The 27,747-nt window shown below is 46.4% G+C and overlaps 1 protein-coding gene across 2 annotated transcripts; it reads left to right on the top strand.

Annotated features, from left to right (window-relative positions):
• The first annotated feature begins 6,686 nt into the window (after nucleotides 1-6,686).
• Nucleotides 6,687-26,141, top strand: RPN2 (ribophorin II). Of its 2 annotated transcripts, XM_066330585.1 has the most exons (18): nucleotides 6,687-6,768; nucleotides 6,853-7,055; nucleotides 9,372-9,467; nucleotides 10,120-10,295; nucleotides 11,135-11,210; nucleotides 11,601-11,735; nucleotides 13,798-13,974; nucleotides 14,337-14,455; nucleotides 14,808-14,913; nucleotides 17,286-17,377; nucleotides 17,513-17,627; nucleotides 17,961-18,155; nucleotides 18,660-18,746; nucleotides 19,249-19,344; nucleotides 20,476-20,551; nucleotides 21,462-21,591; nucleotides 23,247-23,331; nucleotides 25,689-26,141. In XM_066330585.1, exons 1-17 carry the CDS (start codon nucleotides 6,687-6,689, stop codon nucleotides 23,296-23,298), a joined length of 2,013 nt encoding a protein of 670 aa, XP_066186682.1. In that variant the 3' UTR covers nucleotides 23,299-23,331; nucleotides 25,689-26,141. The 2 variants fall into 2 exon arrangements, with proteins under 2 accessions (XP_066186682.1, XP_066186683.1); XM_066330586.1 differs by lacking the exon at nucleotides 23,247-23,331 and having other exon boundaries at nucleotides 6,716-6,768.
• Nucleotides 26,142-27,747: the final 1,606 nt, after the last annotated feature.

A 27,747-nucleotide genomic window follows, 5' to 3' on the forward strand; every position in this document is an offset into this window, starting at 1 on the left:
CCCCTACAAAATGTCTCCCTGTAACTCCATCACCCCCCGGACGCTGAGGAACCCTTTAAATCTCACTCTTGGACAACAGACTGAGAGGCAGCAGGCAGTGCGCTCGGGGAAGCAAGTGCCCACAAAACCCGGATTCCCAGGGAGGGCTGCATCCCCTCTGCTCCCTGGGAATGTCCCCCAGAGCCATCCCTGCGCTTTGGGGCGTCGAGTTCGCAGCCTGCGCCCCCTCGAGCTGCTGTTTCCCATCCCGCGGCGGGTACCCTGAGGCCGGGGAAGCGCGTTTCGGCACCGCGCTGGTTTACGAGCTGCCGGCTTTGGCCCCGGCCCTGCCCTGTGCCTTTTCCACGGGGATGGATCTCGGCAGGACGGGGCCAGGGACCGCGGGCACCGCTCCCACCGACGCGCGGGGGAATTCGCCGGCGCTTTTTCAAGCATCTGGTGGTTGAATATTTATGAAGTAGGAGAGCAAACCAAACACGAGGAATCAAAGGAAACTGAGCCGAATACTTGGATTTGCTAAAACAGTCAGGAACCAGTTTCTTCCTGGCGGCTGTAGGGCAGGAGCAGCGTGTCCCCAGGGACAGTGGGGTGGGAGGGAGCAGAACACATCAGCCAGCTCCATTCCAGCAGGGCCACGTCGGGCTGGTGAAACCGGGCACAGCTGCATCACAGCCACACTTACTTACACTCCTGCTGCTGCTCCAGCTCCCAAATTATCCATCTGCTTCAGCAGGATCCCAATCCTAAGGTCTTTTTGAGAAATTCAATGCTGTCCCTGCATGGGAGATGCAGAAATGCCTGTTGCTTCCCTGCCTGCAGACAGCCTCATCCAGCCAGGAGAGGAAGAAACCTCTGGGTGACTGTTCCTACATGGGCTCAGGAATTTTGGGATCTCTGTGCCACAGCCTTGGCTGCCAGACCAGCAGCACCAGCACAGGCAGCACTGGAGGCTGGGACTTTGTGCAGGCAGGATGTATTTCTTCAATCTCTCTGCATTTATTTGGTTTGATTTCTTTTAAATTGTTTTTAACAGTTTTTCTGAGTGCTCCCTGGGGCCTCTTTTCTTAGGGACTTGAGCAAAGCTGGAGCAGAAGGGAAATATAACCAGTCAGGCTGGGATTTCTACCACGTGCAGGGGTTTTGTGGCAGCCCCATGGCCACCAGGATCATCCTCCCACACTCACACACTGACAAAGCCAAGGAAAGGGTCTTCTCCAGTCACTCAGCCCTGAGAGCACAGCATCCTGTCCTTCCCCTAGCTGGCTGCCACCTTTGTGTCACCACCAGAGCTTTGCTGATGACTTGTCCCTGCCCTGAGGCCACCAGGAGGACACTGGGAAGAACTGGCCCACCCCTTGCAGGAGGCAGTACAATGGATAGTGATAACTTTACTCTCCTCTACAACAGAGAGAGGACCTCCAGCTCAAATATCCCACATTTCCAGGTTTCTCCATGCTGATGGTTCTAGCCCCATCCTGGGTAATGCCTTGCTATTTCCAAAGCTGACAAGCCTCACTCCCAGTGATACAGCAGCACCTTGAACACGGAGCCCATGCTGAACCATCACTGTTCACTGTTCACCTTCCTTGCTTGCCAAGCAGAGCTTTCTAAAAGGCTTTTGAAGACAGATGTGCCAGAGTATCTTAACCTTGGAGATTTCATTGCTCAGAAGGACTCTAGAAGCAGGGAATATCTCTTACCATTCCTTGTCTCTAGAAGATGGAGGGAATCCTGGAGCTGCTCAGCAGTGGTACCCATAGTCCTGGCAGGAACTCGATGCTGTGCTGTATCTTGGCAGCTGCTGCTCCCAGAGTTTCAGTGGATCCAGCACAACCCCCAACATTACCTCTTAGAGAGGTTTCCAGCTCCAAAACCTCTGGATTTCCAGCACATCTAAGGAGGGATTTGCTGGGATGAGTTTCCAACAGCACCCAAAAGCTGCTCCCATGGGATGTGGAGGGAAGGTGCCAAATCTTCTCCACATCAGGGGCACTACTTTGGGCTGCTTGCACATCCCCAGAGGAGGCAACACTGGGAGTTGGTGAGTGTTCCCTCCTGCAGAGGGAAACCAGATGAGGAGCCGAGATGTGACATCATCCCACGAAAACGGGAGAGTTTCAACATGTTCAATGGGAATGATGCAAACAAACTCATCTGTAGGAGCCTTTCCTGAGTTCCCATCCCACTGCCAGCTTCCATCCATCCTCCAGTCCAGGGCTGGGCAGTGCTGGGACACAGGTCTCATCACTGGGGTGGCACAGAGCAGGAGGAGGTCATTAAATCCCGTTGCCAACAGGAGCTCACATGGAGGCTGTTTCCTGGGAATGCTGGAGGCACTGCCAGCCCCAGCCCTGCCAGCTGCCTGCTCCTGGAGGGACTGGGCTAACTGGGAGAGTTCTGCAGCAGCCAGTGCTCCCAGGGGATGGGATGGGGGGTTTGGGCCCAGGCAACCTGGCAGGGGTCTTGGTGGGGCACAGAGTGGGATGTGAAGGGGAGGACAAATGGCTCTGCAGAGAAATCCATATCAACAATGTAATAAGACTTAGGCAAAAAAGAAGTCTCCCAGCTGGCATTCATGAGGGAGAGCTTTCTAGGAGTAATAATAAGGAAAGCAGATTCCTGCCAGCACAACAATACCTTTGTGCTGGCTGAGTGAGGTGTGGTCCTGGGAAGGCAGATTGGGCAGCTGATGAGCTGAGGAGGGACCAGGGGGTGCCTCTGCAGTGGGGCAGGAGCTGCCAGGTTCAGAGAGTCTTGGAGAAGGGCTGTCTTAGAAACCCCATTTAGAGCACTGTTTCCCTGCAGGCAGCCCCTCCACCCAAAGCTAGGCTGGGGAACAGGCTCCTGTTCCTTCCCAGGACTGGTGGTATTAAGCCTAAAAAGGGAATTGTTGGAGTCTTTACCAAAGAAGGAAGGCCGGCTGCACTGCTGGCAGGCAGAGCTGGGGGGAGGGATGCCACAGCCCAGCCCACAGGTCTGGGGGCTCACTCCCCTGCTTGTCCTGGGCTCCCCTCGAATGCACAGGGGCCAGATCCAGCCCAGAGGTGCTGCAGAGGCTGGTGCTGTGCAAGGGTTGCTGCAGGGAAGGAGCTGCCTGGGTCCTGTGCATTGTGTGCAGCAGGTGTTGGGAGGCAGTGGGGGATGAGACCTGCACTTCCCTCCATAGATTCACCCCGTTCCTTCCTTGCCTGCTCAAGTTTAAACAGGGTTCCCATAGTGAGAGGAATCATACCCCAGCTTCTCCCCAGTCCTCCTCTATGCTACACCTTCCACCTATCCTCCCCCCTCCACATTCCACCCACCACTCTCCACTCTCCATCCTTCACTCTCACTGCTGCCTCCCCCCAGCCCACTAGCACCAGGGGGAACAGCAGAGGAGAGCTCTGCCCTGGGTGTGCAGAGACTTTGCTCTGCCCTGCGCCCCATGGAGGGGCCCTGGCCCTTCTCCCCAGGCTGGCAGATGTGTTCCACACCTCCTCATCCCTCTGTCCTTGTCACCATCACCAACCAACTGAAGCTCAAGCAGAGACAGGCAAGACACCCTGTGGCAAATCCTGCCCTGGCCAGTGAGTGCTGCTGTGTCCAAAGGTCCCAGCAAGGAGCAGCCAGAGGATCTGGGGGTGACACTCCCAAGCTATTTTACAATGAGTGCAGCTTTTGATGGGCTGCAGGTCAAATTCACAGTTATTAGAACTTAGTAAATGTGGTTTTAACAACCATCTGGCTCTCCTTTTATATGCTATAACCATGCCATTACATGGAAATAAAATCCACATTTAAGGCTCTTAATTGCACAAATGGCCTTCAGCTTTTTTTCTCTCATCTCAAAAAAAAAAAAAAAAAAGGAAATGTCCCATTTCCATCTGTCATAGCAGAAGAATTTGGCTGAGAGTCTCCAGCTTCCTCTTGAGGCTGGGCTGGTGCATGTGGAGTGTTTCAGCCCTGGGAGAAGGCACTGGAGCCAGCCAGGCTCCCCATGGCCCCTGAGGATCCTTCCCTGGGGGCAGTGGTAGGGTCAGCCACCCTGCAGCCTCCCAGAGGGGTCCCAGATCCCTGGGGACTGTGTGGCCATTTCCTGGTGTGGACTAGAATAGGGTGAGGGCAATGACTCACCTGATAGCCTTAATAGATGATAAATACCACCTCACAAAGGATTTTGAGTTCATTTTAGTTTGGCTTTGCTCCAGTTCTGGGCAAATAATCTTCCCCTCAGCCCAGTTTCTCACCAGGAAGGGCAATGGAATGGGAAATACTATCTCAGATAGCCAAAATGTGTGATTTGGTTACTGCAAAATGTGAGGTGACACAAACCCAGCATGGCAAAACAAAAGCGTTTTTTCAGACAAAACAGTAAAATCAGGCACACTTATGCAGGATATTTTCTTCCTTCCCCCAGGAAAACTACAGCAACAGGAATTTGCACTTCAGAGGAGCTACATCTCCCAAGGAAGAACAGGACAGGAGTAACTCAGGATGCAAAGGAGCACCCTCAGCATGGCAGATGCTCAAAGCTGTGAGCACCTCCTGTTGTCTCAAACATGTTCAGGCTCAATAATTGGGGAATTTAGGTGAGATTGGTGGTTCAGCACTGTGGAAACCAACCTGTGGGCAGCCCATTTTGGCTGGAGTTTAAAAACTATCAGGGAGCCCTTCCAGAGCTGATATCTCATTGTCATATCTCACAGAGAGAGAAGCAGGGGCAGAACAGGGCAGATTTCCCAGCAGTGTTTTTTTCACATTAAGCAGCTCCACGGTTCCTTGCTTTCCCCCAGCGAGGCCAAGAGCCTTGTCCATGTCACACCAAGTGTCCCCAGGGCGAGCAGAGGCAGCAGGATGAGTGTGCAAGTGGGAACTGCACCGGCTCCAGGGGATCTTTCCCAGAAAGTTGGAAGCACAAGTTCCCAGTGCCCTCTGCAGGAGGAAGCACAGCCTTTTTCCCCAAATTTTGGGGCCTTCCAGGAGGACAGTGAGCAGTGGGATGGGTGTCTGTCACCCATAGCTTGGTGTGTTCCCTGTGGGGACAGGGACATGGAGGCCCATCTGCCCATCCCCAGGGGCTCACAGGGAAAAAGCCATTTTGCACCTTGACCTGTACATGGCTTTGCTGAAGGAACTCCAGGTCCCTGAAAGCATCACCTGAAATAATCACTGCTATTTATTATTCCCACAGGAAATCCAGCTTGGTTAAACAAGAGGTTTGGGTTTTGCCCATCAGAGCTGGGGCTGAACATTACATTTGCTTTTTTGTCTCTTTTCATTTAGTACTTAAGGAAGAACAGAGGGGAAGAAATGAACAGATGGAAAACAAGACTCAGCACTACATGGCCCATGGCACAGGATTGTTGTCTCAAGCATAGGCTTGTTTCTTGGTGTGCAGCACCAATTCACACAGCAATGGGAGGTTATTTTTGGGGTTTTTTTTTCCAATTTGCACAAAGTAGGGAGCTGGGTGATAACCCACAAAAAGCTGGCTCCCTGCTCATCAAGACTTTACATTATTTGTACCTTTAAACAAAGCTATCAGCATTCATTGGTCGCAAATCACAGAACTTTTTGTTAATTAGTACTCAATCCCCTACTTGCTAGTTATATCTCTCATGTCTCATGCTAATTAGTCCACAGGCAGAATTCTTCCCTGCATTTGAGTCTGGGGTCCGTTTGGAGTTTAATGGAGGTGGTCAATGAGTCAATGGTTGTCATCTCCCACTTCCAAAATTACCTTTTCCTCAGGTACTGCTCCGTTCCCTGACTTCACCCCTGGTGGCTCTCGGCCAGGCAGCCCGTTCCTCTTTTCCTTAAAACAAAAGATTGGAATCATAGAATTAGAACATAGATCAGAATATTTTGCGTTGGAAGCGACCCATCAGGATGACAGATTCCAACCGCTGGCTGTGCACCCCAGCAACCCCGCCCTGTGCCCGAGAGCCGTGTCCAAAGGCTCCTGGTGCTGTGACCGGCCACCCTCTGGGTGAGAACCTGCTCCTGAGGCCTCGCCTGAACGCCGGCCGCTTCAGCACACTGCCGACTGAACCAGTGCACGGAGCCACCGCTTCATCATGCCATATGCACAGTCACATTGCATGTCAGCTGCTGGTCCACAGCTGAAAAACCTACACGTGTGACCCAAACCGCATTCGGATCTCGAGGGGCTCGGTGTCAGTGTGACAGCGGGCAGGGCACGGCACAGCGCCGGACAGAGCAGCACGGCGTGACATAGCACGCCACGGCGTGGCACGGCTCTGCACAGCTGACACAGCGTGAGAACACTGGGGCACGACACGACACGACACGACACGACACGACACGACACGGCACGACACGGCACGACACGGCACGACACGGCACGACACGGCACGGCACGGCACGACATAACCAGGCACGGCCTCAGAGCCCGAGCGCTTTCCCGCCGCGGCCCCTTTAAGGCGCTCTGGCCAATCAGCGCAGCCCACATCCCCGCCAGGGGCCGCCCCCGAGGCCCGCCGGGAGGCCCGTACCATCCCGCCACTCGGGGGAGTCACTTCTCCCCGTGGCGTGGCGATTCCACCGCCGCCCGTCCCCCGCTCCCTGCCTCACCCACCTCGCTCTCTTCACTATCGTTCACACTTTCTCGGTTATCACGGTGGCCAGCAGTGGAGCTGGGGGACCCGCGCATAATCCGCCGTCCCTCTCACCCCCCCTGTGGGGTGATGGCGCGTGCCGGGGCGGGGCGGGGCGTGGGGCGGAAGCGACGCCGTGGCGCGGGAGGGGGCGGCATCATGGCGGCGCCGGGTGAGGCGAGGGCAGTGGGGTTGGGGTCGGTATCGGTACCGCGGGGATGGGAGGACGTGGGATAACATGTTTATCTCTCCTCAGGTCCGAGGCTGCGTCCGGAGGCGGTGCTCAGCTTCCTGCTTCTCCTCGCCGGTGCCCAGGCCCTTGTCCCCAGCCATCGTCTCGCTGCCCGAGACCTGGCGCGGCTGCGGGCGGTGCTGGAGCGGCCCTTCACCGACGTGCGGTCTGCCTACTACTCCATCGTGGGGCTCAGCAGCCTCGGGGTGCGGGTGGCGGACGAAAAGGTGAGCCGGGGACGGCCCGGCTGTCTCTGCTCGGGGCTGCTTTGCTCTGTGAGGGGCTGCTGCACAGCAGTGAAAGAGCAGTTATTAATATAATATGGGTTTGTACAGAGAGCTCTGCTTGGACAGGGCCGTGTGGGAAATGTAAAACGTACGTGCGTTATATCCTTAGTAACTACTAGAGTATCACTGGTAATTGGCGATTCTCGTGTGCTGTTTGGATAAATTGCATCTTTGTCCGAGCAGTAACGTGGCCCTGGCTCGCGTACACTCACTGCCTGTCAATGGTGGCCTCAGGGCTCGCTCCTCCATGGCCCGTTGTGATTTTATTGTGGCTATCAATTTGTGTAACTGCCTTGTGAGTAAGTTCCCTGCCTGTGGCACATTTGGTGCACTGTACTGTTAAATAGAGTTCCCATTAGTTTGTTTCAGTTCAAGTACTGAATTCAGGGGGTGCTATTTTTATGTATAATTAATTATATAATTTTAAGGCTGGTAGTATCAGCATAATTCTTACTGTGCTGCATCTCTAAGCATTTCTCGTTTAAATATTGCAGGTTGTGCTTAGCCTCCTCACACAGGCACACCTGCTCATGTGCATGTGGATTTTTCCGTGTGCTGATGAACTGTAAATAGAAATTTATTCTTTCCTCATGGATTCATCCAGTGCAGGGGTTCTAAACCCTTTGGTCTTGGTTTCTCTTTGAGTGCTGCATTTAAGCTGTTAACTGTGAGGCTCCTGAAGATGAGGTTCATCTCAGTGCACCCCTTGCTGTGGCCAGTTACTGGTCACCTGTGGGCTACACTGGGAATTGCTGCTTTCCTTTGTGTCATTGTGGCTGGATTTTTTTTAGTAGTTTCTAGTTCTGGTAGTAATAGGACAGCAGGGAAACAGCATTTATTTAGTGATTTGTTTATTTGCTTATTCTAAAGCTTATTTCTCAAGGTTTGTAGTGAGACTTCTTTCTTCAGAGGGTGGGGCTATTTAAAAGGTAGAGGTAATAAAAATAATATCTAGGTACAACTCTTGAACGTCTGTTGTGGAAGGACCCACCCTTAAGACGTTTGTGTGCACTGACAAGCTCTCCTTGAGGCTGAACAGTCCCAGCTCCCTCAGCCTTCCCTCCTGAGAGGTGTCCCAGTCCCTCATCATCTTCACAGCACTCCAGTCTGTCCTTGTTTGTCTTGAGCTGGGGATTCCAGCACTGAGCACAGCACTCCAGCTGTGCCTCAGCAGGGCTGAGTAGAGGGGCAGGATCATGTCCCTGACCTGCTGGTAATGCCCTTCTCAGGACACTCTGCTGGCTCATGGACAGTTACTGTCCCCCAGGCCCATCTCCTGGAAGGCTGTCCCATTGGTTGAGCATGATTGCCCCTTGGTGAATCCATGTTGGCTACTCCTCATCACCTGCTTTTCCTTCACATGTTTTGAGATGAGAGCCAGGATGAGTTGTTCCAGGGCTGGAGATGAGGCTGACTGGCCTGTGGTTCCTGGTGTCCTATTCCTTGCCCTTTGTCAAGATTGAAGTGGCACTGGCTTTCCTCCAGCCCTCAGGCACCTCCTGTTTTCCATGAGCTTCTAGAGATGATGGAGAATGGTTTAGCAATAAGATTTGCCAGCTCCCAGAGCACTTGTGGCTGTATCCCATTGAGGCCCCATGGATTTGAGGGTGTCAGGTTTGATTGAGTGATCTCTAACCTGATCTCTTCAGCCAAGAGAAAGTCTAGGAATATTTATTCCTGGATAACTCACTCCTGTCCTCCTTGTAAAGGCTTGTGCTCCACATACTGTAAGCCCTGTGCTTTGTGTATGAGCAGTTAAATTCTTGGTTATTTCCTGGTTAAAATGCATCCCAGTGATCCATCTATCCAGCTGTCAGTTAATACAAACTCACAAGTAGTCCCATTGCTTGTCTTTGTGCTGTGACTGCTTGCCCCATTTTTCTCTCTGTATTCTTTGAAAGACTGTATTTGTATCCATTAATGATGGTGGAATATTCAGCTGTAAAGGAAGCTCACCTACAGAATTTCTGTTCATCTGTTCTCTGTCCTGGAAGATTTGCCCTAATAAATGCCTCTGTTAAACTTTAATTTTGATAGGCTTTATAATTATACTCAGTTTAGGTTTGAATTATGGTTGCAGTAGAGCTTATGTGAAAATTCCTTATGTTTTTTTAGGAGGGACCACCCTTGTTTCTGTGCAGCACTTGGCAGAGTAGGATCTGAGGGGTATGAAAGTGCACAGTGTCCATGGAATTGTCTTAGAGTGTCATTTAAATCTCTTCCCGGTGCTTTGTGTTAAATTCTGTTTCTCCACAGGCTGCATGCAAGTTCATCAAATCTCATGTGGACTCCAGCAGCGTTGAATCCCTCTTTTATGCTGCCCAGTCCATCCAGGCCCTGTCAGGCTGTGAGGTGAGTGTGGAACCCTGAGCTCTGCAGACAGATATTACCAAGAAAATACTTGCCTTGGTATTTTTCTTGGGTTTGTTTTATGCATAACTTCTGCTTTCTTTTAGTGGATTGTTCCCTGTTGTGCCTTAGGTAAATAAATGTTTGGGAGTGTTCTACACAAGGTAAAGTATAAAAATATAACACAAGTATTTGGTCCAGGGTAATTCTGAGGGGGTGGTTTTTAATTAAATACTGATGGCTAAGGAGAAAGGCAGCACATTTTGTTAGAATTCTCAGGACTGTGTCAATTAGAAACTCTTTGTGTGGATGACAGTGTTGGAACACAAAGTTGCAGACCACCCTTGCTGAACTGGGTTGGGTTATCCAAGCCCTCTTCATCATCAGTTCCCCTGGCTACTGCACAGAGGTGATGCCACATGAAAAGCAGTAGCAGGTTAGCAAGATAAATCTGAATGAATTAGCCTGACTAATTGATTGTTGACAGCAAAACATAAGGATTTAATCAATTAAACTAAGAAAGCAATGCATGATAAATGGATTGTCCCCCAGAAGCTTATAGTAGTCTAGTGTTGCTCCAGGAAGGAATCGGTGGTGATTTGAAGGCCATGTTTTTTCAAGTGTGAATCACTGTGTTCCCTGTGCTCTTCCTCAGGTCACCATTTCAAATGAGACCAGGGAGCTGCTGCTGGCAGCTGTCAGTGAGGATTCCTCAGTCACCCAGATCTTCCACGCTGTTGGTGCCCTGAGTGGCTTTGGCCTTCCTTTGGCATCCCAGGAAGCCCTGAGTGCTCTCACTGCTCGTCTCAGCAAGGAGGAGAGTGTGCTGGCGTGAGTCTCAGACAGGAGTTTGATCCTCCAGGCAACTGGGGTTTCAATTAAAGAGTATTTTAATGCTTAATATTTGTAATATAGATGTAGTAGAGTAGGTGCTGTGTTTTCATTTGGTGTGTTTGTCCTGTTCATTATTGTTCCTCAGGGGAAGGAAATACATGTTTTGAGGCTATTTTTGTATGATTTTGTAAATGAACTTATATATTCGGTTTAGCTCAAGGATAATGGTCAGTAAAGGGATGGTATCCCCAAAAAAGCCTCCATTTAAAAAGGATTGATGACAGAATTTTTGCTTTATACCCAATTATGATTCTGTGTCATTATGGTTGCAGCAGTTACTCTTTCTCAGCCCTGTTTGTAGTCTGGGGTGCTTGCACAGTGAGCTGGAAAATATGTGCCAGTAAACTGAAGGAATCTTGGCGTTTGTCACCAAAAAAATTCATTTCACTGTGATACAAGAGAACAGAATGTCCCTTAAAGGCTGGGGAAGAAAGGGAAACTTTAAAAACTTGCTTTGTTGACTAAAAAAGTGGATTCCTGGAAGCCTCAGTAGCAAGTCTGGGATCTGTGCTCTGCAGGGATCAGTTTGTTCTCTTCTCTGCCTTTGAGTCTATGAGTTTCTTGCAGCGCTGATGCAGCTAAAGTGACATTCTGTAATGAACGCTAAGTTCACATTAAATCACTTCAGATTCATTCTCTTGAGTGAACTGAAGGCAGGAACAGCTGTTTTACACTTCATTTAGAATAGAAAATGCAGTTGCTTTGATTTAAATGATGTTTGGCTTTTAAGGAAGGAAAATCATACACTTGTTTGGTTTTGTTTGTTCTTGTTTAAGAACCATCCAGGCTTTGGAGACGGCCTCTTACCTGTCCCAGCAGGCAGATCTGAGTAGCATTGTTGAGGAGATTGAGGTAGGAACACACTGTGCTCTCTAATTATTCGGAAATTTGCTAGATTGCTTTAGAACTGAGAGATGTATTAATGTGAAAAAAAAAAAAAAGAAAAAGAAAAACCAGCCTGGCTAATTGTCTGCCTGCATGATGTGGCTTGGCTTTCAAGCAGATAATTCCTTGGACTTTTATCTATTTCACAGTGGACTGAAACATAGAAAATCCTGACATTTACGTATAATTAAATCCACTAAAGGCTGGAGGATTTTCTTTCTTCCTGTTTCTAAATAACTCTTACAAAATATCTCATTGATCCCATACAGCTAAGTCTTGATTACAGTTCTAACAGCAGAGTTAACTTCTGCAGATCCACTAGAATGCATTTTAAACTTTGATAACTCTTTCTGTCAGGATCTTGTTGCTCGCTTGGATGACCTGGGTGGAGTTTACCTGCAGTTTGAAGAAGGAATTGAGACTACTGCCCTGTTTGTTGCTGCTGCCTATAAGCTGTCAGACCATGTGGGGACAGAGCCAGCAATAAAGGAGGTCTGTACCTGCCCTTTCCTTCCTTGCACACTCCAGCTCCCAAAAGATCTGCTCAGTCCCTGTGGTGCAATGCCAAAGCCTGGTCTAATTGGGTAGAATTTCTGCTGGAAAAAGTATTGAGCACACTCAGTGTAAAGGGACATTGTGGAGGGAATGCTAGGAAACAGAATCTAAGAGGAAATTCCAACTTAATGATCACAGGCTGCATTTGTTGGTTTTTTTCTTTTTTCAAGTGTACAGAAGGAAATTGCAAGTGAAGCTTAGCTTTTCTTAGTTTATTGAGACAGGGTATTGAAAAAAACCGCCCGTTTCAGAGTTTGTTCTGGTATTTGGCAGTTGTAGCTCTTCTCAGCATTTCAAGGTATTTTGCAGATGTTATTTGTCTGTGAGAAAATGCAGGCACCCCCGTTTGGGGTGCCCAAAAGAAACAACATTACCATGTGCCTGCAGGAATCCAGATGAAAAACCTTATTGTCTAAGATGAAAGACTGCTGGAAGTTTCTTTTGATCTTGGTTAAGCTAGAAATCATTACTGCAAGCTATCCACTTGATATTTTTTCCACAAGTTAATGGAGTTAGATGTACTTTGGAGTGAGAATGGCAGCTCCCTAAAGCACAAGCCAAAGTGACAGGGTTAAGACTGAAGCCAGTGTGAGACATCTGAGTTGAGTCCTGGCTCTTTTCCACACTGCTGCCAAACAGACTAATGCAAAGTAATTCTGATGTCATTTTTGAAGTGGTGATTCTGCCACACACAATTCAAATAGTCAGTGTCCAAATGATGTTTTAAAAAAAGACCTATTAAGGTAAGTTGTTTAGTTTTTTTTCAGAATTGTGCTGTAGAAGTTCTGCTGTTGGGGCTTAAGGTTTTATCTCTGGTGAATGGTGAGTGTGCCTTTGGAATGCCACAAAACTGTCTTTAAAAAATAACATTTTTAAAGTAGTACTAGAAAAAATAACTCCCTGGTTTTTTTCCCCCTGGACTTCAATTAAGAGTGTCAGTTGCTGATAAAGGTCTGCAGCAGTGCCATGCCCTCCACAGACAGGAAAAACACTGCAGAATTTGCACTGTGCAGAAGTTCTGTAGCATTTGTCTGGATGCTTTCTCTAGCTGTGATGTTGTTTGGTATTTGCTGGTACAAGCAGGACAGTGAAAATTTGAGATGCAGTGGATTTCATTTAGAAATGTTCTTTGCAGGTCACTAAGTTGTATCCCTATTGCTTTATTTGGGTTTGTCTTTGATTGTTCTCATTCTCATTAGAATTTAGCCTGAAATCCTTGATTTGAATCAAAATACAGGTAGCTAAATCCCTCTATTTTCCAGACTAGCAAGGAGTGATGGAAGTAGCTGAATAATGATGGGTAATGAATAATCTGCAGAGGGTGGTGCAGCAGCCCTAACCCTACTGAGTCAGCCTGCAAAACCAGCTGGGGGGATGCTGTCCCACTGCTACTTTGGAGAGAACAAATTAGCTTTGGCACATCCCAGAGGCAGAGCTGGCTCTGTGCTCCTGGTGGTACTGCTTTAAAGCTAATCCTCTTAGCTTGAGGACACTGCTGAGCCTAAGGGGATAAGCCTGCATGGGCCTAGACTGGCTCCTTCCAGAGCCATTGGGATGCTTTGCTCTATGGCCTCCTTGGCCTGGCAGGTAGCCAGGACATCAAACCTAGGCCTGCTCCACTGTATGAGGACAATTGTGCAGCTCTTGCAGCCAAATTGTCTTTTTACAGCCACATGCAGTCTGGGTAGTGGAGCTGGTGACATCGTTTTACTCCAAAACACATCATTTGCAGAGGTGGATCCATATTGTGATTTTCCAAGTTCTTGAGACAGTTCCAGCCATTGTGGTTGGAACCTCCCAGCCAAGAATAAGAATGCACATAAAATCCCAAAGGTAGATAATTTTGGGTTGCCTCATAATTTGACATGTTTTTAAAGCAAATGGAAAATTAAACAGTCTTTTATGAATGATGTTTTCATTAATAACATAATACTGAGCCAGCTTGCAATGTTGTGGTAAGCTGCTGGTGCTTATACATGGTTGCCTTTTCCTCTTTCAGGATCAAGTGATCCAGCTGGTGAATGCCATTTTTAGCAAGAAGAACTTTGAGACACTCTCAGAGGCTTTCAGCGTTGCCCGTGCTGCAGGTTCCTTGTCCCAGAATCGCTTCCACTTGCCTGTCATCGTTGTCCCTGATGGGGCTGCAGCTGTGTCTCATCATCAGCCTGTGCTCAGGGTAAGGCCTCAGCCCCAAAGCGTGGCTCAGCCTGTGCTGTTGTAGCTCTGGCCTGACCTAAAGCTGATGGCTTTCACTTTTAGCTCTGTGTCTCAGGCTCCAGTAGATCTGGGATTTCAGGGCTTTTGTGAAGGGATTCTTAGGAGCCTCGGCTTACCAGGGTTTAGCAGGCACTGCCTCAAGAAAGCACGGTGTGGGAGTCAGCTCTTCACCTTCCCTGTTGTGTTAGAAAGAAAAAGGGAATCTGGGATGCTGAGCAGGGGAGAGCTCTGGGTGTGTAACACTAAGGGGTACCGAATTGTCTGTGCTCCTGCATTCCTTCTGGGACAGATCTCACAGAAAGGCTGGTTTTTCTCTCCTAGCTGCAAGTGACCAATGTTATGTCTCAGCTACTGACTCAAGTTTCTGTAAAGCTTGACCAAGCCAAGTCTGTGTCTAGCAAAGCCACTGTCCTTCAACAGCTACCATTTACTCTCTCTGGGTAAGAAAATTAATTATTTTTAGAAAAAGGCGAATAGGTGTTATTTAAGCAATGGTGGACTTATTTTTCCATAAGTGTTTTTCCATCAGAGATAAGTTTCTGTGATAGAAAACTCAAAATGCTGTGGTTGTGTTTTGTTAGTGTAGAGTAACTGATCCCATTTGGTGGTGTTGGTACATTTATGTTGTTTTTCTTTTGACTGGGAGAGGGAAATTCCAATGTTCTTTTGACTCTGGTCAGCTCTAAACAATACTTTTCCTGCTGCACTTAACAATACAGTTTCGTGTTGTGTGTACCTGTTTAATGTAACATATTTGTTGGTTTCTTAACACCTTGGTGTTTTTCATTACAGAGATTTCTTTGAGCTGAACTTCATGAGTGTGAAACCTGCTAGTGGATATTATGATTTCTCTATCAGTGTAGATGGAGATAAGCGATTTATTGCTAACAAAGTGGAGGTGGGTGTGCTCTTTGATATATTTTCATTCTGTGCTGTTCACTGAAACAGCTTTTTATTTATACTTGTGAAGGATGTTGCCAGTTGTATGGAATTTTTATCACATGCTTTTCTGTAATGCATTGTATTCTGACTCAGGATTATGGCCAGTAACCAGATTAAATACATGATCAAAAGGGATTTGTGTAAATTTCAAACCTGTCTTATCACTTCCATGCTGATCTGACAGCGTATGAACAAAGGGTAACAGTGGAGTGTTTATATGGCAGCCCTAAGTCGATATGCAGAAATGATTACCAAGTGTGAGTTCTTCAGAGCGTTCCAGGGTTGAGCCCATAAATCTCAAGGCTTGGCTGTCAGTTGTCTGGGGATTGCCTGATGTGTGGAAGCTGAGCATTTGTTGTTGTCTGTTTGTATAAGCTCTAGAGCCCTAGAAGAGAGTCAAGGGGGTCTTTTGGCATTTCCAAACTGTGTATATGATGAAGATTTTGTAGTGGAGAAGAAGCGACGAAAGCAGATGAAGTTTTCTTTTCATACAGCCCTTTTTTGGTGGCAAAAGCTGTTAGACCACAGTGCTCTGAAGAGCAGTTTTGTATAAACATCTGGAGTTTTCCTTTCCTCAAGTTTGTTACAGTGAGGGGAATGTGACTTCTCTGACTATTCATGTAGTCACCCCAGTGTCAACAGCTGAGAATGCTCTTCTCTGAAGAGGTCCATTCCCAGGGTTAATTTTTGCCCTCTATCACCTATTTAAGGAAACAATTAGCGTTTCAAGTCTCCCAACATTTTCAGCTTGGAGTGGAGGAAGACACAACTGCTGACCTTTACTGCGAGCATCAAATTGTCTCTGTCAGTGGAGCAGTAATGGCACTCAGGGGTGTCAGAAGGGGCGGAATTGTCCTGCTTAAGCTGGGCTGGCACAGGGAGGCACGGGCAGGAATGTATTAGCGCTGGCAGCTTTGTGGGAACCGCTGCTAATAAGACACATTGTTACGGGGGAGGACTGCTGGGGAGCTGCTTTTTTTCCTTACTGTTATTAGCATTAATTGTCCTTAATGCACCATCGTTTTGACAGTAATGAGCTAAACCAGTGGGTTATTACTCAGGCAGAGACTACATTTCCTGGCATTAAAATATTTGAGGGATGTTTGTGTACTGTGCAGTTGGAGGGGCTGTGTGCAGCAGCTCTGAGTGGCCTCCACACAACTGTTTTAAGATTAGTATTTCATTAGTCCATCTTTCTTTGCCTTTCTCTTGGAATAAATTAAGACTTTGCTAAAGTTAGCCTGAATCATCTGCATGTTAATGGATCCATTTTGGGGGATAGCCTCTCTTAAATTACACTTTTTGTAATAAAGGAACTGCCAAGATGATTTTGTTTGAAGTCGGACCTGAATAGTTTAGTTAATGTTTTTACGTATTTTTCCTACAGGTTCTCTGTGAATTATTTTTCGGTGTGGGGCTGGTTGACATGAGCAAACCTGTCATAACAAATTGTAGTATAAGATGAAAAATATCTTGGCAGTGAAACTTCAATTCTCTAGGGGAGCATTTGTAAGCTGTGAGAACAAATGTGCTAATTAAAAACTACAGACTGCAGTGACTGCTTATGTTTGAGAGAAGAATTGAAATCAGTCAAACCCACTCGGCTCAGTGCCTGAATGGGCTGTGGTTTGGGGCTGGGGAAAGAGCAGGAAATCATTTCTCTGCTTGGGGTTTATACTGCACTTAGCCCAGAGGAGTGTGATAAATGGCAGGGCTTTATTGGCTGCCCAGCACTGAGGGATAAATGCTGTGGCTCTGAAGGAAAGCTTGCTGGACAAAGTGCAGGTCTGCAGGAATGCTTTGGCATTTGCCTGCTGGTAATAAAATCAACGGAAACCTGTTGGGCTTTAGGAGCCAACAGAGGCAGAGCTGTTGGTGTCTGGAGACCTCTTGTCTCAAATTGCTGTCCAGAAAATAGAAGGGCATGTGCACAGGCAGTGTGAAGTTGTATCATGTGTGATGTAATCTTTAATAGCTCGTTTGTGCTCATTCAAAAGGAAAACTAGTTGGATCTGGATAGTTGGACTGTTTCATTAGAAACAGTTCTCTCAAGGACAGCTAATTCCAGCAAGCCTGAGAAGTTGGTGTCTGCAGATCTGGCTGCTTGTGCAGGGAGAAGGGGAATAGCTCAGGGTCACTGATTGGTGCAGGAGCTTTGTCAGAAGATAAATTGCTGTAGATCCTTCTGTGCGGGTTAGGCTCTGACTTGGGCTTAGTCATAAGACTCTCTTTGGAGAAGAGAGAAGAGCTAAAGCATCTGCAGTGAATTTGACCATAATTGGTGTATGAAGAGTGCTCAGAAGAATTTTCTATTGTGTTTTGTTGCAGCTGAAAGTAAAAGTTTCTACAGAAGTGGGGATTACTAATGTAGATCTTTCTACCGTGGATAAAGATCAGAGCATTGCACCAAAAACAACCAGGTAAAATAGTGTGGGGTGTGTGATGTGGGATCCTGGAAGGGAAACCTGGACTCTAGACTAGAGCCTTGCCTTTTCTGAGCACCTCACCTTCTCTTGCAAGATCACCTCAATTCTGTGTGGTGTTTTTCCTCCTAGGGTAGCTTACCCAGCCAAAGCCAAGGGCTCGTTCACTGCTGACAGCCATCAGAACTTTGCTTTATCCTTCCAGCTGATAGATGTGAACAGTGGAGCTGAACTCATCCCTCACCAGGTTAGGACAATTTTTGTCATTGCTGTGTTACCAAGATGTTCCATCATGAAGCATCTGAGGTGACAGTTGCTCTTGGAAAGATTTGATAGATTTTGAGAAGCCTTATGTTCCTGACATGTACTGTGAAGATCACTGATCTCACTAGATGGGAGATTCACTTCATTTGTTTTGTCTGTCTGTTAAATGAAACCTCTCCTGGCTCTGGTATTGTGTTGTATTTAACTCCACAGATTGAGTGCACATAGCCTGCCCTGTAAAAGCACACTTCTGATTTTTTTTTTTAATGTTGATTGCTGGCTGAAAAGTCCTGGAATGTTAAAATCTTCCTTGCAGACTTTTGTTCGACTTCACAACCAAAAGACTGGCCAGGAGGTGGTGTTTGTTGCAGAACCAGACAGCAAGAATGTGTACAAATTTGAACTGGATACCTCTGAAAGAAAGACCGAATTTGACTCTGCCTCTGGGACCTACACTCTCTACCTGATCATTGGAGATGCCACTCTGGAAAATCCAATCCTTTGGAATGTGGTATGTAGCTGGAAGTGGAGTGATGTAGTTTTGTCATTACTGACAGTCTAACAGGAGGGCATGGTACTGGCTTGGAGGCAAAAAGCTCAAATGTTTCATTCTTTTTAGTGAACCAGAATTCTTTGGGCTCTTTATGAGCTCTGAGGTTTGCTGTTCATTGCAAATTTTAAATCAAAGCAAGACAGAAATTAACATTAATTTCATCATATGGTGGTGCAGAAACTTTTGAAGGTTTATGGGTTTAATTGCAATTTCACAGCAGGATCTCAAGGTTTAACCTCTCTGTTCTTTGCTGGAAATAAGTCAAATTCTTAATGATAGATGAATGACATTACTGCCCCTGTTTAGGAGAGGCTGCTTCTTAAAAAATCTGGTGTCTTTTTCTCAATTCCCTTTACAAATAATGTCAATTGTAGATTGTCAAATAAGGAAATAGAGCACAGTAATGGAATAGATTTTATGCATTTAGCTCTAAATGCATGAAGCTGCACAATTTCATTTCAGGCTGATGTTGTGATCACATTCCCAGAAGAGGATGCACCATCCACAGTCCAGTCCAAGAACCTCTTCGTTCCCAAACCTGAAATCCAGGTACAGTCAAGATTCTATGTGGAGATGAGGGCTTAGTGCTATGTGTTCTCATCATAATTTATTTGTAAGTAATGTAATTAAAGGAAGACCAGAGTTACTGCTTAATGGAAAGAAATTTGTTGGAGTTCTCTGGTGTATGAATAAAAAAGCTGCATGTTCTACTTATGACAGAGCAGCTGGTGTCAGTCAAAAGACTCAAACATGAAGATTTGGCCAGGCAAGCGCCACAGAAAGATCTCTCTTTCATTCCAGCCATCTGGGCTGATGTAAGGCTAACAGGTACTCCTGTGAGTGCAAGGGGAAGTTAACTGTGCAAGAAATGAAATGTGCAGAGGCTGGAATAGACACTGCTTTAAAGAGTCAGTCTTTGCCTTAAGAAGAATTGCTCTCATCCAGAGGAACCTCTGAGAACAGCACCAGGGCTGCAGCTGGTTGTGTGGGGAGCAGAGGAGCTGCTCTGTTGGAACACTCCTGCTCATGAGTTGGTTTTGTTTGTTTGCAGCACCTCTTCAGGGAGCCTGAGAAGAGGCCTCCCACAGTGGTCTCCAACACTTTCACCGCTCTGGTTCTCTCCCCACTGCTTTTGCTGCTCATTTTGGTGAGTGAACTGGGTCACAGGAGAACAAAACTTCTTCCTATCCAGTCCACAGTCACTCTTAGGAAGTTGGACAGCTCAGCTTCTTGCTGAAACTCTTGGTTAATCGTGACTGGCACAGCAGAGCTGGAGTCACAGCTAGCAGGTGTCAGTGCAGAGCATTGGTCTGGTCTGGTTTTTTGAGGTTATAGTCAAAGCAGAATAACACTGCTGCCAAATTGAAGTAGGTGGAGGAGTTTCTTCAGTGTGCTACAGCTGGGGATGGTGGATAACAGTGGGCAGATTAAGTTATAATAACATTAGACTTCTGTAGGAAAAAGGCAGTTATTCTGCCTCACATGTAATAAATCCATCACAAAATCTGTGTTACTTAATCCTATCAGATTGAATTCCCATTTATGGACATTTGAGTGTCTGTAGTTGAAACATCCACTGCTACTCACTGTATCATCAGGTCAGTGCTTTGAACTTAATGCAATAAAAGAATCTCAGTGAGACAAGTTAAATTATTTCTTACTTGGAAGGTTAAAATTATTCCAACAGTAATTTCCCATCAGCCAAGTCTCAGTGAAAGCTGTCATTCAGGCACTCCTCTGGTCTGTGGAGTTCACAATATACAAGTTGATGACAGTTCAATGAAAAAACTCATTGCTGCTCCTCTTTTCCACCCTTTATGCCTTTATCTTTCGTAGTCAAAAACTGAAAGTGTTACTGTGAGCAAATATCTTTTATCTATAGCTGTTCTTTGTACAAGTCCAAAATGAGAGTATTGCCTTTTATTATTATTATTATTATTTTTAATGGAAATTAATTCAGCTGGGTAGAAATAGCAATGTCTATTTCTTTTTCACTATTTAAATTTGGAGCAGTCCTCTCTCATCAGTTCAAGGTATTTAAAGATCTGCATTAGGGCAGTCAGAAGTAGCAAGAGAAATTTCCACTAAAGGAGCTCAACTACCCTGCCTTTAGCAAAATTGCTACTCTCTCCTCTTGCAGTAGTAAACAAGTGCTTCTGTAGAGAATACACTGGATTCACTGAAGATCTTAAACAGGCTTGAAAGATGTTGAAGCTTAACATAAAAGCTTGTGTTTCTAAGGCTGTTTAACTCCGATTTTGTTTCTTTTCCTTTTTAGTGGATCAAGATAGGTGCCAACATCTCCAACTTCAGCTTTGCTCCCAGCACCATTGTTTTCCACATGGGACATGCTGGTGAGTGTCAGAGGCTTTCTGCTGTGTTTGACCTCCTCACCTGGCAGTTGCAGATGAGAGCCTGTGGTTAATGGGCTCGTGGTCTATTAACTCTAATGACATAACAGCATAACATTTGTTCTCTTATTTCCATCTGCCTTCCTGCTTTTCATGATAGTTAATATGGTGATAAACCTGTTTTGGCCATCAGCTTGTAACAGCTGTCATTATCCAGGCCCCTCTCTCACTCCATTTATCTGTACTTAATAGAACTTCTTATTTCCAGAGGTCACACTTCCTTTATTGCATGTTTGTCCTCTGACAGTGGGGAGGTTCTGTAAGGCTCTAAACAATGAAAGGCTACATCTTTTCTTTAAAGCTCTTCCCATAAAAGCCCTTCTGTTTTTTTGGCTGAACCAATTTTTTTCATCCATTTTATTGTGTCCTTGCTTACACAGTTACTTACTTTCTTGGTAGAATTTCAAAAATGTAGCAGGTTGGGAAAAAATTGAACTTAATTGATTTCCAAATGTCACTATGTTTCTCAGTCCAAGTCAGTTTCCTTGGAAGCTTTATAAAGCTGTAAGCCCTTACAGATGTGTGAGGTTAATACCCTCTATTGAAATCCAGAGTATGCTCCTCTTTTTAACAGCCCTTAATGCCTATAATATGTCCATAATTCTGCCACAGGAGGGTTGGTTACAAGCTGTCAGTGTCACATTTTCTTTCCAGAACAGGGACCCAGATGTCTTCATTCCCTGGTGACAATGTGTGGTCTTTAGAGCTGCCATTCAGAGCTTCAGAGATGAGATAGGAACCAAATGCTTAGGCCTGGCAGTACAGTTGTTTTGAGGATGACAAATGGTTGGTCTTTGAAATGCAGTTTCAGTCATGAGCTCTTTTTTTATTCTTTTTTATTTTTTTACCCCAGCAATGTTGGGACTCATGTATGTCTACTGGACTCAGCTCAACATGTTCCAGACTCTGAAGTACTTGGCCATTTTGGGTGGCATCACATTCCTGGCAGGCAACAGGATGCTGGCTCAGAAAGCTGTGAAGAGGTAAGGGGGGGGACAGAGCTTTAACATCAGCAGGGAGGAGGTCACAGGGTGATGCTGTGTGTCAGTGGCCACTGCTTTGGGCTCCTGGACCTTGTGTGGGGCTGGGCTGCTCAGCCCCACTTCCCTGCCCCTTGAACTGAGCAGGGCAGTGAGGGGCTGTCCCCAGGGTGCAGCTCCTGCAGAGAGAATTGGCCAAGTGGCATGTGCTGAAAGAAGCTTTTAGAGAAGTGTGAGATTCTGAAAGCCACCATAAATGTAGGAGAGGCCCAGCTGTTTGAGAGCTCTGCTTGTGATAAAGGTTTTGAGAGGAGAAAGGTAAGGTGGGAGTAAATTACTGCTGTGTTCCTCTATCTAAGGGGAGATTGTAGAGAAAAGGGAAGCAGCTGCTTCTCAGCTGTGCAGCAACAAACACTAGCAAACCCAGGGGAACTTCTGCTGGATTTTGGGATACAGCATTCCTTTCTGTACTGGCATTGGGTTCCCTGTGCACACTTGTGTGTTCTGCCCCACAGTGACTGCCCTGGTGTGGGCAGCCAGCAGTTTTCTGACCCAGACTGCCAGTGCAGAGCCTTGGTTAGAAGTCACACCATTCCCTCTCCTTCACTTCTGCCACACACAGTTTCCATGTGAGACTTAAGCCTTTGTACTAATGTAGCATTTGACTTTGAAGATGACTTTATTGACTTGCTTTGCCATCACACCTGTGCTTTCCTTACTTTCCCCTTTTTGAGCCACTGGATACCTGCCTGCATAGATATCCCTGGGGTCTCACCTTTTTGATTACACTATTAAAACCAGGACAAGAGCTGTAAAAAAACCATAAGCATATACTTTTCAGAAGGCTGGCATTGATTTGTTCTCTTTAAAACATTTCTACATTTATGGCTGTGTCAAGGAGGATGATTAATGTAATTAACCATTTTCGTACCGTCCTCCCGGCTTTCTCAGCCTTGCTCCCTCAGATGTCCAGCCCTCTCCCCTGTGGTATTTTATTGTGTTAGCATAACTTCTTGTGGGAATTTTGCTGCCCCTGGGGCTGTTACATCATTTAATTATGTTACCTTTTTCATTGAAAGAGTAATGAGGCAATGTTATTAAGTGAAGATTGCCTAGGATACAGATTTGGGGGAAAACAATACAATGAAGCAAATTTCTAAATGTCTTGGCTCAACCAGGGCTTCTGTTAGCACATAAATGCAGGTGGTTGGTTCCTGCTTCAAGCCACTGCAGGGGGTGTCCCTGTGCTTTTTCCCTGTAAATGACACAAAGCTGCAACTACAATGGCAAATTTGAAAGTAAAACTTCTCTCTGAGGCTAAAGTTAAACCCTTTGTGCACGACTTTAAAGTTCAAAAAGACATCTTCTTGTGAAGGCACTGCCTGCCTGTCTCAGATGCCGAAGTGCAGTGACAATTAAGCAGATTGCACTTTGAGGCGAAGCTGTGGAGGCCAGCAGCAGGCGTGGGCAGCAGAGGGAAGGGGGCTCTCTGTATAAACCAGCTTGTTACAGAAGTTACCAGAAGGCCTGGTTTTGCTCTTTATTTTTTTTTTTTTTTTTTTTTTTTGCATTTCTGTCACTTGGTCTGGTTCCTGGAACAGGGCTGCTTTCTTCCTTCCTGTCTTCTCTGAACCTTTCTCCCTCTCTCCTTTTGGCAGGATCGCTGCAGAGCAGAGCAGTAGGTTGGCAAAGTATAGAACGCTGCGGTAAAAGGGGGTTTGCTAGTGACCAGCTCTTCAGGAAGTAAGGGCCTTTTTGCATTTTGCCTTTCCCTGGGCATGCTGCCTGTTTCATTTCACCTCATCACTCACTCCTTTGACAAGAAATATGTGAGCTGAAGTTGCTTCCCCTACCATTGCTTATTGGGCTTTAAATCAGCCATTGGGTGCCCTGGCTGCAGCTGGATTGGTGTATTAGCAATATGTGTTCTCTGAGGCTACATTGCATTTGTGTGATTTCCTTGTCTAAGTCTGTACTGTGATGTGTGCACATGTAAGTATGTTGTTGTGGGCATCATGCAGCTCTCAGGTGATGAAATAAAACAGTATTTTTGCTCCTATAAATAAATTATTAGTAATGTTGGCTGGAGGAGACCACAATGAAAGTGGCTGATACTGGGGCTGTTCCCATCCTACTGCAATATTCTGGCTATTCAGCTGGCAGGCACTCTGAATTACATCCTCATGGGGTGCTGAGAGCTCCATGCAGCAGAGCTGGGTCAGCACCACCTCTCTCAGCTGAGAACATGACCCAGTCCTGGGTCACCCTCCCATTAGACTGAACTGGTCGTGATGGCTCAGGGAGCAGCTCCCAGCCCCCTCATTTCCATACTGTCGTGTGCTGGGTCTCCATTGCCATTTACCAGGAGAAAGCCTTTTATTTCCTTTCATTCCAAAAGGTAAGGTCCCAATTTGCTCTGTGCACACTGGTGTAGGAGGCAGGGCTGCCCAGCTCTGAGTGTGTGTGCATGGGGGCTTCATTCCTCATTCAGTGCACTGGTTTGTTGTGGGGAAGAGGGAGAGTTTCTGAGATGGATCCTGTGATGAGGCAAATCCTGTACAATGTGCTGCACAGGTACATCTGAGCACCTGCTTCCTCTCACATCCCTAGTCAGGGCTCCAGGCACATGGGGGGTTGAATGGAGCCCAGTTTTTGTGGTGCTAATCAAAACCAGCACTGGGAGGTTGTGCCACACAAATGGTGTACACTGTGGTGAGAGCTCCTGTGTGCAGGATGGTTGCATGGAAATTACGTGTTGAAAATGTGGCATCATGTCCCTCAGAAAAACACTCTTTTGCTGTCTTTTCTCTCCCTGGAGTGGTTTGAGGTACTTGGGCACAGACCAAGCCTACAGCAAGTGACTGGAGAGGAACTGGAGGTGGCTGTCACTTGTCCTTTTAGATGACTGCTGTGTTTGCTGTTTGGGCTCCTGGATGCTTCTCTTTAACATCACTTTGGGCCAGTGGTTTGCAGCTTTTTAGTGGCTTGTTCCCAAGTGCCTCATGAGTATGTTCTCCACAGCCTGCATTTTTCCTGTTTTTCAGCCTGGTATTTTAACTTCTTCATCCCTTATGGGCTGTAAGTAATCCTAGAGAATCATGGAATCACAGACTGGTTTGGGTTGGAAGGAATCTTAAGGTCCTCTAGTTCCAACAGCCCTGCCATAGGGTGGGACACTGTCCACTCTTCCAGGCTGCTTAGGGCCACATCCACCCTGGCCTTTAACAAATCCAGCAGCTTCTCTGGGCAACCTGTGCCACTGCCTCACCACATTCTGAGTTAAAAATTTCTTCCTAACATCTAATCTAAACCTGCCTTCTTCCAGTTTAAAACCACTGCCCATCTGCCTGTGTAAAACATCCCTCTCACTCCTTTTCATGGCCACAGTGAGGCCTCCCTGGGGCCTTCTCCAGGCTGAGCACCCCCAACTCCCTCAGCTTTGCCTCAGAGCAGAGGGGCCCCAGCTCTCAGACCATGTCTGTGGCCATAAGAGCTTGCAAATAACTTAATATCCACAAACTCTCAGTTAGATTTTGCTGCCTTGTGCAGTCAAAGGCATTTTTCCCCATTGCTGAGTTTTCTGATGCCCTAGCTGTGTCAGTTAAGAGAGTCATGCTGTGTGTGCATGTGTCTGGCATCATGGGAGGCAAAAGGACCCTGGAAAGTTGGGTTTGCTGAGCTAACCCTTGATCTTCTTGGGGAGATGAAGATCTTCGTGTTGACATGGACCAACCATTCCCAGCAGATGGATCAGCCCTGTTAAAAGGAGAAGTTAAGGTACTTGCAGGCTTTGCCTTCAGCCTGAGGCGCTTTTTTTTTTTTTTTTTTTTTTTCCAGTTCTGTAACTTAATAGGCACATTCATCCCTTTTGCACCAGAAATTAATCTTTATTTTCTCTGACCATTTCCATGCTCCTTGAATTCCATCCCCCATTCCAGAGCAGTACTGATTTTATCACTCAAATTAGCTGCTTGGGGGAGGTTTGTCCAGTGAGCTTCTTTTGTGAGAGAATGAGGGGTCTGGGGTCACTTATACTGCACAAGCAAGTGCTTTGTTGCCTGGAAGAGTTAATTTTTTTTTTTTTTAATTTTTCTTTCCAGGACACACTAGTACCAGAAGAATGGAAGAAATGTGGAAAAACAAAGCAAATGCCTTCAGAACAGAAGCAAATAAATAACTGAAAGGCCAGAAGAAGGAAGGTAGAAGAAGATAAATCTTTTTTATATATTAAGTCAAAAGGGTGCCAGTTTAACTTTTTTTAAAATCCTTATTTTCATCATTGTGTTCATGCTACTGGAGTGCTTTTCATATGAATCTGGAACATCTTTTCTTCCCTGGAACCTCCCCCCTTCTCCCAGGACATTCGAATTTCCTTTCAAGAAAGAGGAAGAAGAAAATACAAATCTGTTCTTCCCCAGATGTCCTTTCCTCATCCTAAAGATTTGTGAATAAAGAGGAAAGAATGGTCCTGAGTGTTGTGTTTTGGCCTCTCAGAGGCAATGATTGGAAGCTGGGTTCACATGGGAATAAAAAGAGCTTTTTCTGGTGGGTAATTTTGTGTGTGAGTCATTACTGAGTGTGAAGCTTCCTGTTCTTTCATGTCCTTTCCCTGGGGGCCGTGTTTATTGGGGAGGATTTCCCTCCTGCCTGTGCCCTGGGTGAGGCTGTGCCTGCCTTTCTGCACTAAAGGCTCCTCTCTCCCTCTGCAGGCTGTGCCCAGCTGGGTCAGGCCCTTGTAGGGAGCCAGCTGTGGTGCTGCTGTTCGTGCCTGTGTCTGACCCAGCAGCTTTGGGGGTCCTATGGGGGCTTCACTTTCTTTCCAGCCTCTGGCAGTAACCTCCTCACTCCAGATCTTGTTGCCTCTGGTCCTCTGTGAAGCCAAAGGTCAGGCTGCTGCTTGCCATGTGGCCGTGTTTGAGTTATCAAACTCCAATTTCCCACCTAATTAGTCCCTTCAGGACCACCAAGCAGTGCTGAGGCAGCAGATTTGGGTGTTACTGGAGGACTCACAGAAATAACCAAAGGCCTAAATCTCCTCCTGATGAGCAATTTCCACATGGAAAACTTAACAGTTGTTCCCTCCCCTGCTCCTGTTCATCCTGTGTTAAGGATAGTTGCTTTAGAGGCCTTTTGACAAAGCAGCTTTATCAAATGTCTTCTGGAAACCCAGGAAAATTACATCAGCAGACAAGCATGTGGATGAAGGGTGTGGATCTGAATCCTCCAAAGCATTTCATGTGTGTGAGGCATGGCCCCACTTTATTAAACCCACCTTGTCTCTTCCCCATGCTGTTGCTCACACTTAGCTCGCTGCTCCTGCTCTTTGTAGCAGTTCCTACCTGCTTATTCAGTGTAAACATTGGGATAGACTCACAGAGGTTTAATGGACTTTGACCTCCTCTGCACACCAGATCAAGTCCTGTGTAACTAAAAGACTTTTAGACAAGAAATAACTAAGCTACTCCTTTTTAGCCTCATATTTTGTTACTGCTCACTTAGCAGCTTTGTTTAGTAACTATTTTCTGCTGATGCTTTGTGCTAGGGCAGAACTTTCTCTGTGCCTGTCGAGCTGCAGTGTGTTATCCAAGGAGAGCCCAGATCAAAAGGAAAACCATGGAGTGTCCCTGTGATGTATATTCTCTGTGTGTTGCTATTGATTTTTCTGCTTCCTTGGGTATGAATTAGGAAAGATTGGTTTTATTGTTTTGACCTTTTATTCCTCAGATATTTTTATTTACTTTGCTTTTATATTTAATCTCACAGTGTTTGAGCATTTGTTTCCTCATTTCGAAGCGAACTGAACTTCAAAAGGAGTCTCTATTCCAAATAGCTGCACTCAGCCACTCATTTAATGTCACAGACTTAATCACTCAAACACTTTCTGAAATGTTTTTGGTAGGTCTTTGATTTTATTGGCAGTATCCAGTCCAGTGTTTGCATGTGCCTTTTATGCCACTTAACAGAGTTCAAATTCTTTTTGCTACTATGTCTACTTTAGGAATATTCTTCATTTTTTGTAATTCCTTTTCTTGGAGTGAGTTAGTCCTAATGGCTTTGAGTGTGTTGTTACAGAACAGCTTTACAAACCCGTTTTGAACCAGGATACTCAGGTGAGTTTTCTTGTGTGTATTTCTGCACTGTGAAGCAGAAGGAGGTCTC

This window comes from Sylvia atricapilla, chromosome 16, assembly GCF_009819655.1.
Source record: "Sylvia atricapilla isolate bSylAtr1 chromosome 16, bSylAtr1.pri, whole genome shotgun sequence".
In the NCBI taxonomy this organism is placed as follows: domain Eukaryota; kingdom Metazoa; phylum Chordata; class Aves; order Passeriformes; family Sylviidae; genus Sylvia; species Sylvia atricapilla.